Here is an 11,401-nt window from a genome sequence, read left to right on the forward strand (position 1 = left end):
GAGGAAATTAATGAATCGATGGATGGATGGATGGATGGATGGATGGATAGATGGGATGAATGGATAGATGGACGGACAGATGGATAGATGGAATAAAAGGATGGATGGATGGACGGACGGGGATAGATGGGATGAATGGATGGATAGATGGATAGATGGATACTTGACAAATGGATACTTGGATGACTGACTTCATGGATATGTGGGAACTTGAGCTCAGAGATAAAAGATTTGCCCAAGATGACACAACTTGTCAGAAGTTAGACGCCAACCTAGATGTTTGGATTCCCTGTTGATTTCCTGGTCCATCTTTGACCCCAGTGTCCTCCTCACTCTCCTTCCTCCAGCCACACTGGCTTTCCTTCAAGACCTTAAATTCACCAAACTCTGTCTAGCTTGGTTACTCAGGGAGGCCCTCACTAACTCTCTGCTTTAAATCAGGTGCTCTCATTATGCACTCTCACAGAAATCTACTTTTCTTTTCCTTTCATAGCACCTAGAAGTTTGTAATTGTGGGATGATTTGTGTTATTTCGGTGTCCTTAACCAGTAATCTCCCTAAGGGAAGGCACCTTTCTGTCCTGTACATTCTGATAATATTACATTTACAAAAACGTACAAAAGTGTGTAATATGTCTGTGTGTGTATCAATGAATAAAATGAATAAATAAAAGAAAGGAAAGGAGATGATTGAATTTTCCCCTTTATTTAGGAAGATCTCTAAGGGAACAAAATAATAAAAATTGATCATTATTATTTTCCATTCATATGTTCATGTTCGTGAAGACTTATCATTTCTCCCTTATCTTGTACTAGAGTCTACCCCACTTGTTAGTTAAGGTTACCATGTCTATTTGTGACAGATTTTGCCTGCTTTATGCTCTGACCTTCATTCTGTTCCTCAAACTTGTCAAATCGCTATTCTATCACCATCACCACCATCAGTACACCATCATCTCTACCATTACCACCATTTTTACCATCATCATCATCACCACCGTCACCACCAACGTTGTCACCACCACCACCACAATATACAACATCATCAATATAGTCACCACTACTGTCACCACCACACTTTGGATGATTCCTATTCACCCTTCAATTACCAGCTTAAATACCACTTCCTCTGAGTTTCTCTGATACACCCTCACTGCAGTGTCTACCCGTAATATGCTTTATCATGACTTTCATCACAATTATAGTTGCATCATTATATGTGTAATTACTGGCTACTGTCTATCTCTGCTAGGCTCTGTGAGGGGCAGACTGTCTCTGTCTTGTTAGTCATATATACCCAGCCCTTAGCACAGTGCATGGAACATAGTAAGTGCTCAGTAAATTCACAGAGGATGAACAAACGAAGCTTATATAATTAGTGACCTTTCTATCTACCTTAGCAAACATCTGATCCAATGAGCACTACATTGACAAGATGTAGAATTTTTTTTTTTTACCATCAGCTCCAAGAATGCAACATTCATTGAAGACCTAAGTTCCAAAGCTAAAAGAGTATTTGAAGACTTTCCAATTCCCAGCCAATAATAGCACTTAGAACTCTCACATTGAAAAAAAAAAAAAAAAAAAAAAAAAAAGAACTCTCACATTGAGCCTACTACAGTCCTGGTGCTTCCCAGCATGCAACAGTGCTTAGAGTTGTCCTCCAACTTCCCAGCATGGATCAGTGCTTGGAGATGTCCTCTAACCTCCCAGCAAGCAACAGTGCCTGGAGATGGCCTCCAACTTCCCAGCATGCAACAGCAATTGAAGACCTCTGGGTTCAAATTGGAGACCCCTCTGGGGACAGCAGGGCTTAGAATTTTCCATTCTTTGAGACCTCTATAGCCCTTAAGATTCCTCCAATCCCCATGGTACAACTGTGTTTGTGGACTCTCCAAGGAGGCAACAATTCTCGGAAACCCTTGGTCCAAATTTAAAATAGTGTTTGGAGACCCTTTAATCTCTAGGCAACAATAAAGCTTGGAATTCTCCCATTTTTGAGACTACTACAGCCAGTAGGTTTCCCTCAACTCTCAGCATGCAACAGTGCCCTGGAGATTCAAACTCCCAGCATGCAACAGGGCTTGGACACTCTACCTCCCTGCATACAACATTACCTAGAGTTCCAAACTCCCACCATGCAACAGTGCTTGGACACCCTATCTCCTAGCATGCAAGAGCTCTTGGAGATCCAACCTCCCAGCATGCAATTCCCTCAGTCTCCAGGCTCCCAGCCCTCACCTGAGAGGCCAAAGCAGATGGCTCCAACTCGGAGTAGGAACTCTGCACCTTTGCTGAGCACCATGATGATACAGAGGCACCCCAGGGCCATGAGTGCCAAGCCTACCACTGCTATCACGGCAGCTGCCAGATTCACCTCTGCAAGGAGAGTAAAGGGAAGAAGTAGAGAACATGGGAGGGAGGAAGTGGGAAGGACTCCCCTATAGAGACCCAAAACCAGGAAGACGGAAGATTCAGAACTAGAGAATTTTCAAGTACATCATTCAGTCCAATATTTTACTTACACTGTTGAAGGAACTAAGACACAGAGAGGCTCAGTGATTTGCCTGAGGCCACAAAGCAAAGAGGAGACACGGTCAGGATTAGAAAGAAGTGGGAACTACCAATTATTCCTTGGGATCTGGTCACTGTTTGCTTACAGGTGAGGAAACTGAGGCAGTGAGCATGTGGGTGACAACAGAGAAGGTAGCTTGTTACAGTGAAATGATCCAAGTCTGAGTTCTGTACAGCCACTTCCTTGCTGGAAGGTTATAATAATGTCACCAAACTTCTCTGAGCCCCAGTTTCCTCCTCTAGAAAATCAGGATCGAAATCCCTATTTGACTGGGCTGTTGTGCGGATTAGAATTAGTTTATAAAAAGTGCCCAGTGCAGTGCTTAGCACACAGGAGCTGTGCTATACACGTGCACTGTGATTATTCACTATCCCAGAGAAGCACAGTGGCTTGCCCAAACTCACTTAGCACAAAGACAAGACAGAAAGGAGCAGGGAGGGTGGGAACCACTGTTGACTGAAGGCCTCCTATGTGCCAGGCATCACACTGTACGTTTCAGCTGTATCATCTCATTAAACCCTTACAGAGGCTGGATAGGAGTCATGACATGACCACAATCTCTTTACTGGTGTGGATGGACACTGAGGTACTGGGGTGATGGAGAGGCTGTGGTTATAGTAGAAAGGGTAAAACCTGTGCTGACAGCAGAGAACCTGCTGCAGGGCTCGAACTCGTGAACTGTGAGATCATGACCTGAGATAAAACCACGAGTCTGACGCTTAAACGACTGAGCCACCCAGGCTCCCAAGAAAGGGTATAGTCTTTTTTTCTTTTAATGCTTACTTGTTTTTGAGGGAGAGAGAGGGAGAGACAGAGCACGAGTGGGGGCAGGGCAGAAAGAGAGGGAGACACAGAATCCGAAGCAGACTCCAGGCTCCGAGCTGTCAGCGCAGAGCCTGATGCGGGGCTCAATCCTACAACCCTGGGATCATGACCTGAGCCGAAATCAAGAGTTGGACGCTCGGGGCGCCTGGGTGGCTCAGTCGGTTGAGCGTCCGACTTCGGCTCAGGTCACGATCTCACGGTCCGTGAGTTCGAGCCCCACGTCCGGCTCTGGGCTGATAGCTCGGAGCCTGGAGCCTGCTTCCGATTCTGTGTCTCCCTCTCTCTCTGCCCCTCCCCCGTTCATGCTCTGTCTCTCTCTGTCTCAAAGATGGATAAACGTTAAAAAAAAAATTAAAAAAAAAAAAAAGAGTTGGACGCTCAACTGACTGAGCCACCCAGGTGCCCCAAATTGAAACGAAATTTTAAAAACTTAGTCTCTGCATCACACCAGCCACATGCGCCCAGCAGCCACATGGGGCCAGTGGCTACCACATCGGTCAGCACAGGTACAGAGTATTTCCATCTCACAGAAGATTCTACAGGAGAGCATTGCTTTGGAGTCAGGATTATTTGGGACTGATTCTGCCTCTGCCTCTGCCCCTTCTGGAAAAAGTAAATGTAACCATTTTCTGGACTACCGTTTTTTCATCCACAAGATGAAGCCGCCTCCCTGCAGGGTCATGGCAAGGACTGGAGTTCTTATCAATGAAACACTCAGCACTCTGCTTAGCATGTGGCAGGTGGACATCTTTAAGAAAGTCCCAGAAAGGGGCTGTGACTGTCCCAAAGTCACACAGCACATGACAAAGGTGGAGCTGGGGTAGGAGCATCAGGCACAGGGCTCTGGAGAACCTCTTTCTCCCAAAGATGGGACCTCCCCTATCCCCTCCTGCCACCCCAGGGCAGAGCAGAGAGGAAGACCATGCTATCAGGAACTCTTCCGGTATGGTCCGCGTACCCCTCCCACCACCCCACCACCCCACCGCAGGGTGGTTCTCACCTTTCTTTGTAGTTCTCTGGAAGATGTGTGCATTTTCCCCCGTGGTAAAGAATTTAAAATAGGTGCAGTTTGCTTCTGTGGGAGCAGGAGAGAAAAAGAGAGGTGATGATACAGACATTGCTGGCGTAAGCTCAGGGCTGGGCATTTAACAGAGCTCACAGCAGCCTAAAAATAGGATATCAGCATCCCTGATATACACAGGAGAGAACGATGCTCAGAGAAACAAAACCCGCCTGCCGTCATCCAGCTATACAGGAGCTGGGATTCCAGTCTGGAGCCTAGAGGTCCAGATCTGTGGCCTTGTGAAGGCTGTTGACCTCTCTGCAGCCTCTGAATCTTTCTCTATAAAATGAGATAATAGTCTCTTTCCTGGCTTCATCAGATGGGTTTGTTGAGGGGTCAAGTGGGATTAGAAACGGATGATCACTTTATTCAACAAAGGACACGAAGATAGAGGGAACAGAAGGCTAACAGACTCAGAGGAGATTCTCATCCCAGAGAGGGTTTCTAACTAGAACACACAAAGAACACCTGGAGACCAGCAAGAAAAGAGAGGAAACCCAATTGATAAATGGGCAAAGGACAGGAATAGTCAATTCACAGAAGAAGAAGTCTGAATGACTCACAAGTATATGAAGAGATGCTTCACCTCACCAGGGATCACAGAAATGCAACTTAGATCAGCAGGGAGAGGGCACTTTAGATCAATTAGATTGGCAAATATTAAAAGGATAATATCAAGCACTGGAAGAATAAGAGGAAACAGCTGGGGACGAGAAACTGGCACTAATGTCTTTCTGGAAAGCACTCTGACATCCTTTATGAAACGAGGTACGTTTATACCCTATAACCCAACAATTTCGTTTCTGGGTCTACATCCAGAGAAACACTACAGGCAGGAACATATGTGTGGATGATTGTAGCAGCACTGTTTGTAAGAACAGGGAGTCGGAATCAACCTAAGTGTCCATCTCAGGGGGATCAAGAAAATGGGGCAGATGTCCTCTGTGCAAATCTCTGCAGCATGCAGTAGCCATGAACTACGAGAGCAGAAAGCAAAGTGGGGAGATCCGAGAAATAGCATCAAGCAAATAGATCGATAAATAAGTAAATCACAAACGGGGACAATCCACAGCGCGATATCATTTATGTAAATTAAAACACATACAGATGTAAAATAACACTGTATAGTTTCCAACTTAAAATATATACTGATGTATGGAAACCAATTTGACAATAAATTTCATATATTTAAAAATATATATATACTGATGGATACATATCAAACACATTAAAGAGATAGAAAGAAATGGGGGGGGATAATACTGTAAAATAAAGCAAGAGAAGGCTGGCGATGATTTTGTGATGTAAATGAAAGAGTAAAGTTTGCCCATCTTTGAGGTCCCAGATAAACCTAAACTTAAAAAAAAAAAACAAAAAACAAAAAGGCTGGGGCGCTCTCTAAACTGCATTTGAGGGGCGCCTGGGTGGCTCAGTCAGTTAAGCGTCCGACTTCGGCTCAGGTCATGATCTCGGGGTTCGTGAGTTCAAGCCCCGCATTGGGCTCTGTGCTGACAGCTCAGAGCCTGGAGCCTGTTTCAGATTCTGTGTCTCCCTCTCTCTCTCTGACCCTCCCCCGTTCATGCTCTGCCTCTCTCTGTCTCAAAAATAAATAAACGTTAAAAAATTTTTTTTTGAAAAAAAGAAAAAATATAAACTGCATTTGAAAGCTGGAACTTCCCACAAAATTCTTCTAGTCCCATGTTCTCATGCTATGGATGGGGAAACTAAGGCACAGGAAGGGGGAGGAAGAGAGGTAGACAATAAGACAAGTACAAGAAGACGAGCCAGGTGGGCTAGAGAAGCAGAAAGGAACCTTCCAGTTCAAAGAAAGATGTAGAGGGACAAGAAATAAAGTCCTGAGTCAGGTGAGGCAGTGGGACACTGCACCTGCCCTCTGAGGGAAGGAGAAGGGCAGGACGTGTTCTATCAGGAGCAGTGGGACGGGAGTCTTTACCCCGCAGCATCAGCAATCCTGCAGCAACAAGGAGGAAAGGATACCTCTTGCAGCAGGGCTGATGATGCTATTGGTAGCAGTCAGTGGGGGACACATGGTCTTCATCCATGAGGGAAGCGTGAAGTCCCATCTAGAGAGTAAGAAGGTGTGGTCCACCTTTCTGAGAGAGCGTGGGGTGTCTGGCCTCCCATCATGGCTACTGGTGATTTAGGACATCTTGTCTCAGACTCCAGATGGCATATGCCATTTGGAAAAGAGTAGGGTGGGCCACACACACCGTCTCCCCACTTGTAGCCAAGGGAATTAAGGGTGTCCTTTGATGGACAGGGCAATGTGTGGGATATTTCTGAGAAAACAGAAGTTGTGAAATTTTGGACGGTCCCCTCTGGAGGGTCAGGACTGTGGGATGATGAGACGGTCCTGTGAGGAGGCTGAAGTCCTCTCTGACCAACAGGGGGACATCAAAGGATATGAGGAGTCCTGTCTTATGGAGTGGGGTTGGGGGGGCATCCCTTATAGGGCAGCGAGGACCTTTGGGGCATCTTTATGGACTCCTGGGATGCGATAGAGTGCAATTGTGAAGAACAGGGACAGCCAGGTTCAAATCCCATATGACTAGCCTGGTGCATAGATGGAACCACTTCCATTCCTTACTCCTCATGTTTGGTTTCTCTAAAATGAGGATGATGGAGGGGCGCCTGGGTGGCTCAGTCGGTTAAGCGTCCGACTTCGGCTCAGGTCACGATCTCACAGTCTGTGAGTTCGAGCCCCGCGTCGGGCTCTGGGCTGATGGCTCAGAGCCTGGAGCCTGCTTTGAATTCTGTGTCTCCCTCTCTCTCTGCCCTCCCCCAACTCGCACTCTGTCTCTCTCAAAATATTAATAAACACTGAAAATAAATGAATAAATAAATAAATAAATAAATAAATAAATATAAATAAAAATAGATAAATAACTATTTTTTTTCTTTTTTCTTTTTCAACGTTTATTGATTTTTGGGACAGAGAGAGACAGAGCATGAACGGGGCAGGGACAGAGAGAGAGGGAGACACAGAATCGGAAACAGGCTCCAGGCTCTGAGCCATCAGCCCACAGCCTGACGCGGGGCTCGAACTCACGGACCATGAGATCGTGACCTGGCTGAAGTCGGACGCTTAACCGACTGCGCCACCCAGGCGCCCCTTATAAATAACTAAATAAGTAATAAATAAAAGGTCCCATGGGGCGCCTGGGTGGCTCAGTCGGTTAAGCGGCCGACTTCGGCTCAGGTCACGATCTTGCGGTCCTGAGTTTGAGCCCCGCGGCGTCGGGCTCTGTGCTGACAGCTCAGGGCCTGGAGCCTGCTTCCGATTCTGTGTCTCCCTCTCTCTCTGCCCCTCCCCCATTCATGCTCTGTCTCTCTCTGTCTCAAAAATAAATTAAAAAAAAAACACAAAAACGTTAAAATGAGGATGATGGTAACTATTCATAAGGTTGCTAGGAGGATATGAGGATTAACGAGTTAACGCACATGACATACTTCAAACAGAGCCTGGGTGCTACATAAGCATCGAAGCATATTACATAAGCATATTATTGCCAGGGCACCCCATTTTGCAAAAGTTTGGGAACTTCCTGCTTGAGGCTGTGAGGGGCAAAAAATTAGCCCATCTGCAGAAGTGAGGTGTTGAATCTGGACGCTGAGTGTGTGGGTACCTCACATGACGAGGGGTGGGGGTATCCCACTCTGCTATCAAGGGTTTGGGATGTCCTATTTTGGACCCTATGGGTGGAAGATAGCATGCGTGGATAAGTGAGGGGGGAAATCCCATTGGAGCCCAGAGGGATAGGAGATCTTCTGTGGGAGGCACTGAGGTTATAGGACACTGTTTGGAGATCTCACATGGGTGATCAAGCCTGGGACAGCCTACATGGACCGTGAGGGATGTCAGATAGTTTCCTTGGGTCAGTACGTGTGGTGCAAGAGCCCATTCCCGTTCCCAGGGGGTATAGGATGTCCCAATGGTGTACGTAAACGGCATGGCATGTCCTGTCCGAGAGAGCAAGGGGTATGGGATAGCTGTGTGGCATTGCCACGGATGAAAGGCCATTCTGCGGGACCGTGAGGGGTGTGGGGTGTCTGAAAGAGAAAATAAGAAGGGCTGGAGGGTCAGGTCTGGGCATCTGCAGGTGACAGGACCAGGAAATGGAAAAGCACATCTCCCAGAAGCACGAGGTCTCCCGGGGGGGGGGGGGGGGGGGGGGGGGGGGGGGGGGGGGTGTTCGGTGAGAGCTGTGTTTCACAGTATCGGCCGTGGGGGTCCAGCACAGATTCCATTTTGGGGTTGGCATTAAGGTGATCTGTCTCCCCGGGGCCCATGGGATAGGAGTGTGGCCTGTCTCCAATGTGGGAAAAGCAAGCTGACCCCGGGAGCCCAAAGTCTCTCTCTCGCTAGGGGCACAGGCTGGTCTAAGGGTTTGGGCGAGTTTTAGGGTACAGACTAGTCTGGGGGTACAGGATGTAGCTGCGGACAGCCTGCTGGGGAGGGGGGTGGACAGGATGGCCGGTACACAGACTAGTCTGCACGTACAGACTTTCTCTCCCACCCCCCCCAGCCCCCAACTACCGCCCCCCAGCACACGCAGTTGGTGCCTGGAGCAAAGGTTACTCGGGGAGCACAGGTCGGTGTAGGCTTGGGCTGCTCTCTCCTTGGGGCTCGGGTTTCCCTGACTCCGCCCACTCTCGCTGTCTCCGGGAACAATCCCCGGCCCGGGGGCGTGGCCTCTCACCTCCGGGCAGCTCCGCGGGGCCACAGGTGTCTCTGCCCGCGGGCACGTCCGCCTGCCACAGTCGCTTGGTGCACATCTTCCAGAGCCCCAGGTGGACAGCGTCGCACACCGCGCTGCCATTGGCCTTGTAGGTGTTGAGCTCCACCCAGAACTCGGTGCCCACGGCCAGCACGGCCAGCGTGGCGCCCACCGCGCTCAGCAGGAGTCCCAGCTTGATCTTTCCCTCCCGCTCCGGCGTCAGCCGGGACTGGTGCTGCCCGAGAGCCCGCCGCCGGCCTGCCGCCTCCCGCCGCCGCCGGTCCTCCTCTTGCATGAAAAAGTTGGACCACATCATCATCCTCGGGGCCGTAGCCGAGCAGGTGCAAAGGAGGCAGAGTCCTGAGGGTGGCCCGGTGGCCCGGGGCGGGGGAGGGGGGGGGCGGTTGGAACAAGTGGGGTGCTGAAGGAAGTGAGGGGCTCACTTTCCACTGGATTCTGAGAAAGGAAGATCGGGATCTTCCCCTGGAATCTCCAGTGGGGCAGTGGAGGTCGCCTCTGGAGCTTGGAAGAGAAAATAGATCTTCTGGCCCAGGAACCCTCTAAGTTCAGGGGAGGCCCCAGGGAGCCCACAGAAACTCGGGGAGGAGCGTGGGACCAAGAAGAGAAAAGCAAGGTACCCCCAAGGCCCAGAGCTAGAAGCTGGGTATCCAGGAGGGGCACCTGAGGGCCCGGGAGAAAGGAGAACTGAGTACTAGCTGAGCCTTTGAGGGGCTGCTCTGGGTCCCCACTGGGAGGAATCTCCAGGAAACCGGGTGTCCTGGGGGACGGGCTCTGAGCACCCCACTAAGGCTCAGAGATTGGGGTACCCAGGGAGGGTTGCCGAGGCCCTCTATGTATTGGAGAGGAGATGCCTCCTGGTTTCTCTGGGGCTCAGGGTCTGGGGAGGGAGAAGTTGGGTCCCCACTGCGGTTCAGAACAGGTCAGAACTCCTTCTGGGTCTCAGAAAGGCAGTAGGACGCCCCTCCCCAACATTCACAGAAGGGGGCTGTAGAGTGCCGGCTGGGCTTCAGAGAAGGGGCGAGCGACCTCCTGGAAACCAGGAGAAGGGAGTGGGTGTCTCCCCGGCCATTCGGGGAAGAGAGGTCAGAGAAAGTCTCCCTGGGTCTCAGACAGGGGACTGCTGGCTCAGAGACATAATGGGGTCCGGAGAAGGGGGCTGGGGGACGCCCCCGGGGCTCAGGAGGGGGACCTGGGGTCCCAATCCGGGTCAGGAGGAGGGGCTGTGGTCCCCCACAGCGGCTCAGGAAACAGGGACGCAACCCCCCGGGGTTCAAAGGACCACGGGGACCCGGAAGGGACTCGGCGTCCCTTCGGGATCACTCGGCTCCCCCTCCCCCGGGCTCCCAGGGCCGGCGGGGCCAGGACCGCTCCAGGCTCAGCTCCAGGCCCGCCGCCCCCCTCAGGCCTCCCGCCCCGGGCTCCCGGGCAGGGCCCCGTCTCGCTCCCTGCCTCCGCGCCGCGCCGGCCCCAGCTCCGCGCCGCCTCCCAGCCGGCCTGTCCTGCACGCCACCGCCTGCTCGGCCCGGACGCGCCGCTGCGCTCGCTCCGGCCTCGGCCCCAGCCACCCACCCCCTCGCCCTCCCGGGCTATTTCAGGCTCGACCCGTAAATAACACCCACACCTGTCGCCCAGCGCCTGTTGCCATAGGGACCCCGGGTATTTTAAGGGGACGCGGGGGGAGGCGGGAGGCTGTCCCGGGAGGAGGGCCTAGGGGCGGGGTCCTGACCCGGCTGGAGCCTGGGGGGACTTTTACCCCCTTAAGGGGCAAGCGTCTGAGCCACGGGTCCCATCTCCAGGGTGGCCGGAGAGGGAGCGGGCCTGGCTGGGAATCTTAATTGCTGGGTCTGAGAGAGGAGGGGCCGGGGGGCTGGACTCCTGGGCCTGAGGGAGGAGGGGCTGGAGGCCAGGACTCCTGGGTCTGAAGGAGGAGAGGGTGGGGGCCTGGACTCCTGGGTCTGAGGGAGGAGGGGCTGGGGGTCAGGACTCCTGGGTCTGAGGGAGGAGGGGGCTGGGGTCTGGTCCCCTGGGTCTGAGGGAGGAGGGGCTGAGGTCTGGACTCCTGGGTCTGAGGGTGGAGGGGCTGGGGGCTGGACTTCTGGGTCTGAGGGAGGAGGGGCTGGGGGCCAGGACACCTGGGCCTGAAGGAGGAGGGGGCTGGGGGCCAGGACTCCTGGGTTGA

At 51.6% G+C, this 11,401-nt stretch overlaps 1 protein-coding gene across 1 annotated transcript in view; it reads right to left on the minus strand.

The window, feature by feature from the left end:
• Positions 1–10,068, minus strand: part of CACNG6 (calcium voltage-gated channel auxiliary subunit gamma 6) — an 18,239-nt gene extending 8,171 nt beyond the window's left edge. Inside the window, exons 1-3 of the mRNA XM_049621526.1 lie at positions 9,184–10,068; positions 4,400–4,474; positions 2,241–2,378 (exon numbers count right to left, since the gene is read on the minus strand). Of these exons, the coding sequence (XP_049477483.1) occupies positions 2,241–2,378; positions 4,400–4,474; positions 9,184–9,520 (550 nt within the window). The 5' untranslated portion in view covers positions 9,521–10,068. The remainder of the gene's footprint in view (positions 1–2,240; positions 2,379–4,399; positions 4,475–9,183) is intronic.
• Between the last annotated feature and the right edge of the window lie 1,333 nt (positions 10,069–11,401).

The sequence above is a fragment of the Panthera uncia genome (assembly GCF_023721935.1).
Source record: "Panthera uncia isolate 11264 chromosome E2 unlocalized genomic scaffold, Puncia_PCG_1.0 HiC_scaffold_19, whole genome shotgun sequence".
Lineage (NCBI taxonomy): Eukaryota > Metazoa > Chordata > Mammalia > Carnivora > Felidae > Panthera > Panthera uncia.